Source organism: Austrofundulus limnaeus, unplaced genomic scaffold (assembly GCF_001266775.1).
Source record: "Austrofundulus limnaeus strain Quisiro unplaced genomic scaffold, Austrofundulus_limnaeus-1.0 Scaffold660, whole genome shotgun sequence".
Taxonomy (NCBI): Eukaryota; Metazoa; Chordata; class Actinopteri; order Cyprinodontiformes; family Rivulidae; genus Austrofundulus; species Austrofundulus limnaeus.
Window position 1 is genome coordinate 229960 of NW_013953062.1, and position 1187 is coordinate 231146.

Below are 1187 nucleotides of genomic sequence, written 5' to 3' on the forward strand. Positions count from 1 at the left end.
CTCAGCGCATCGAACGCTCAGATCGTTCAAATCGTTCAAATCGCGCTGCTCTAATCGCGCTTGAGGCGCCGCAGAACTTCCCGACGTTGCTTGAAGCGCGTCCACCATAGACTTTGTATGTAAACCTGATGCTCCTGACRCTGAAATCGCGTTCGTGTGAACGCACCRTAAGCCRCATGGTTCAAAGTTCAGGAAAAAAGTCGCGGCTTATAGTCCAAAAATACGGTATATTTGATTCTACTTGAGTATTTAATTAATCTTCTAACTTTGATGTCTGGTTTTAGGCATGTCCATGTACTATCCACAAGTAAGAAAGGCTTTGGATAACATTTTGCGACACCTGGACAAGGAAGTGGGACGCTCCATGAGCATGACCAGCGTACAGATGTCCAACAAGGAGCCTGAGGACATGATTACGTAGGTGCACACAACTTAGAAACACATTTACTCTCTATGATTCTGAAATATTCAAGCTGTTTGATAATGATACTGCAGAGGAGAAAGGAAACCGAAGATCGATCTGTTCCGGACATGCGTGGCTGCGATTCCAAGACTGATACCAGATGGCATGAGCAGACAAGACCTAATAGAACTACTAGCAAAGTAAGACCATCTCTGTCACCACGTCACATTGTACTAGGACTGAAAGATTTGCAATTTTTTATCTATAAATTGGGATTTAATATAGTTATTTTTTAAATGTCTTCTCAAGTATTTTTCAACAAACAGAAGCAATAAACAAAGTAAGATTTATTTAAAGCACAGATAACAACAAAGCAAACTAATCTGTGGCTTTACCTTTTTATCATTTCTAATTTTTCTAGTTTAATGAAACATATTACACATGTTAAGTGAACTTCCTGTCTGGACTTCACAGGACCCTCTATAAATAAATAGAAAATTACATATAAATATAAAAAAAATAAGCTTACTGCTTTCCAGCCAGAAAAATCATGAAATAATAAAATGAAAAAAAAAAAAAAAGCATAAAGAGAATAAACATCTGATGAAGCAGTGAAACTGCTGTCAAATGCAGTTGAGTTCAGGGATTTATTTTAGAGACAGTATCAGAGAAGAAAACATTATAATAAATATTAAATCCCACGATTTAAACCTAGCAGAAGCACTCCTCTTGGCTGACAGCAGCCGTGTGTGTGTGTGTGTGTGTGTGTGTGTGTGTGTGTGTG

General features: G+C 38.1%; 1 protein-coding gene across 1 annotated transcript in view; it reads left to right on the forward strand.

Annotated features, from left to right (window-relative positions):
* Positions 1–1187, forward strand: part of LOC106531640 (protein furry homolog-like) — a gene marked incomplete at its 3' end in the record, with an annotated part of 82800 nt that overhangs the window by 73322 nt on the left and 8291 nt on the right. The window contains 2 exon segments of the mRNA XM_014027543.1: positions 285–417; positions 496–603. Of these exon segments, the coding sequence (XP_013882997.1) occupies positions 285–417; positions 496–603 (241 nt within the window).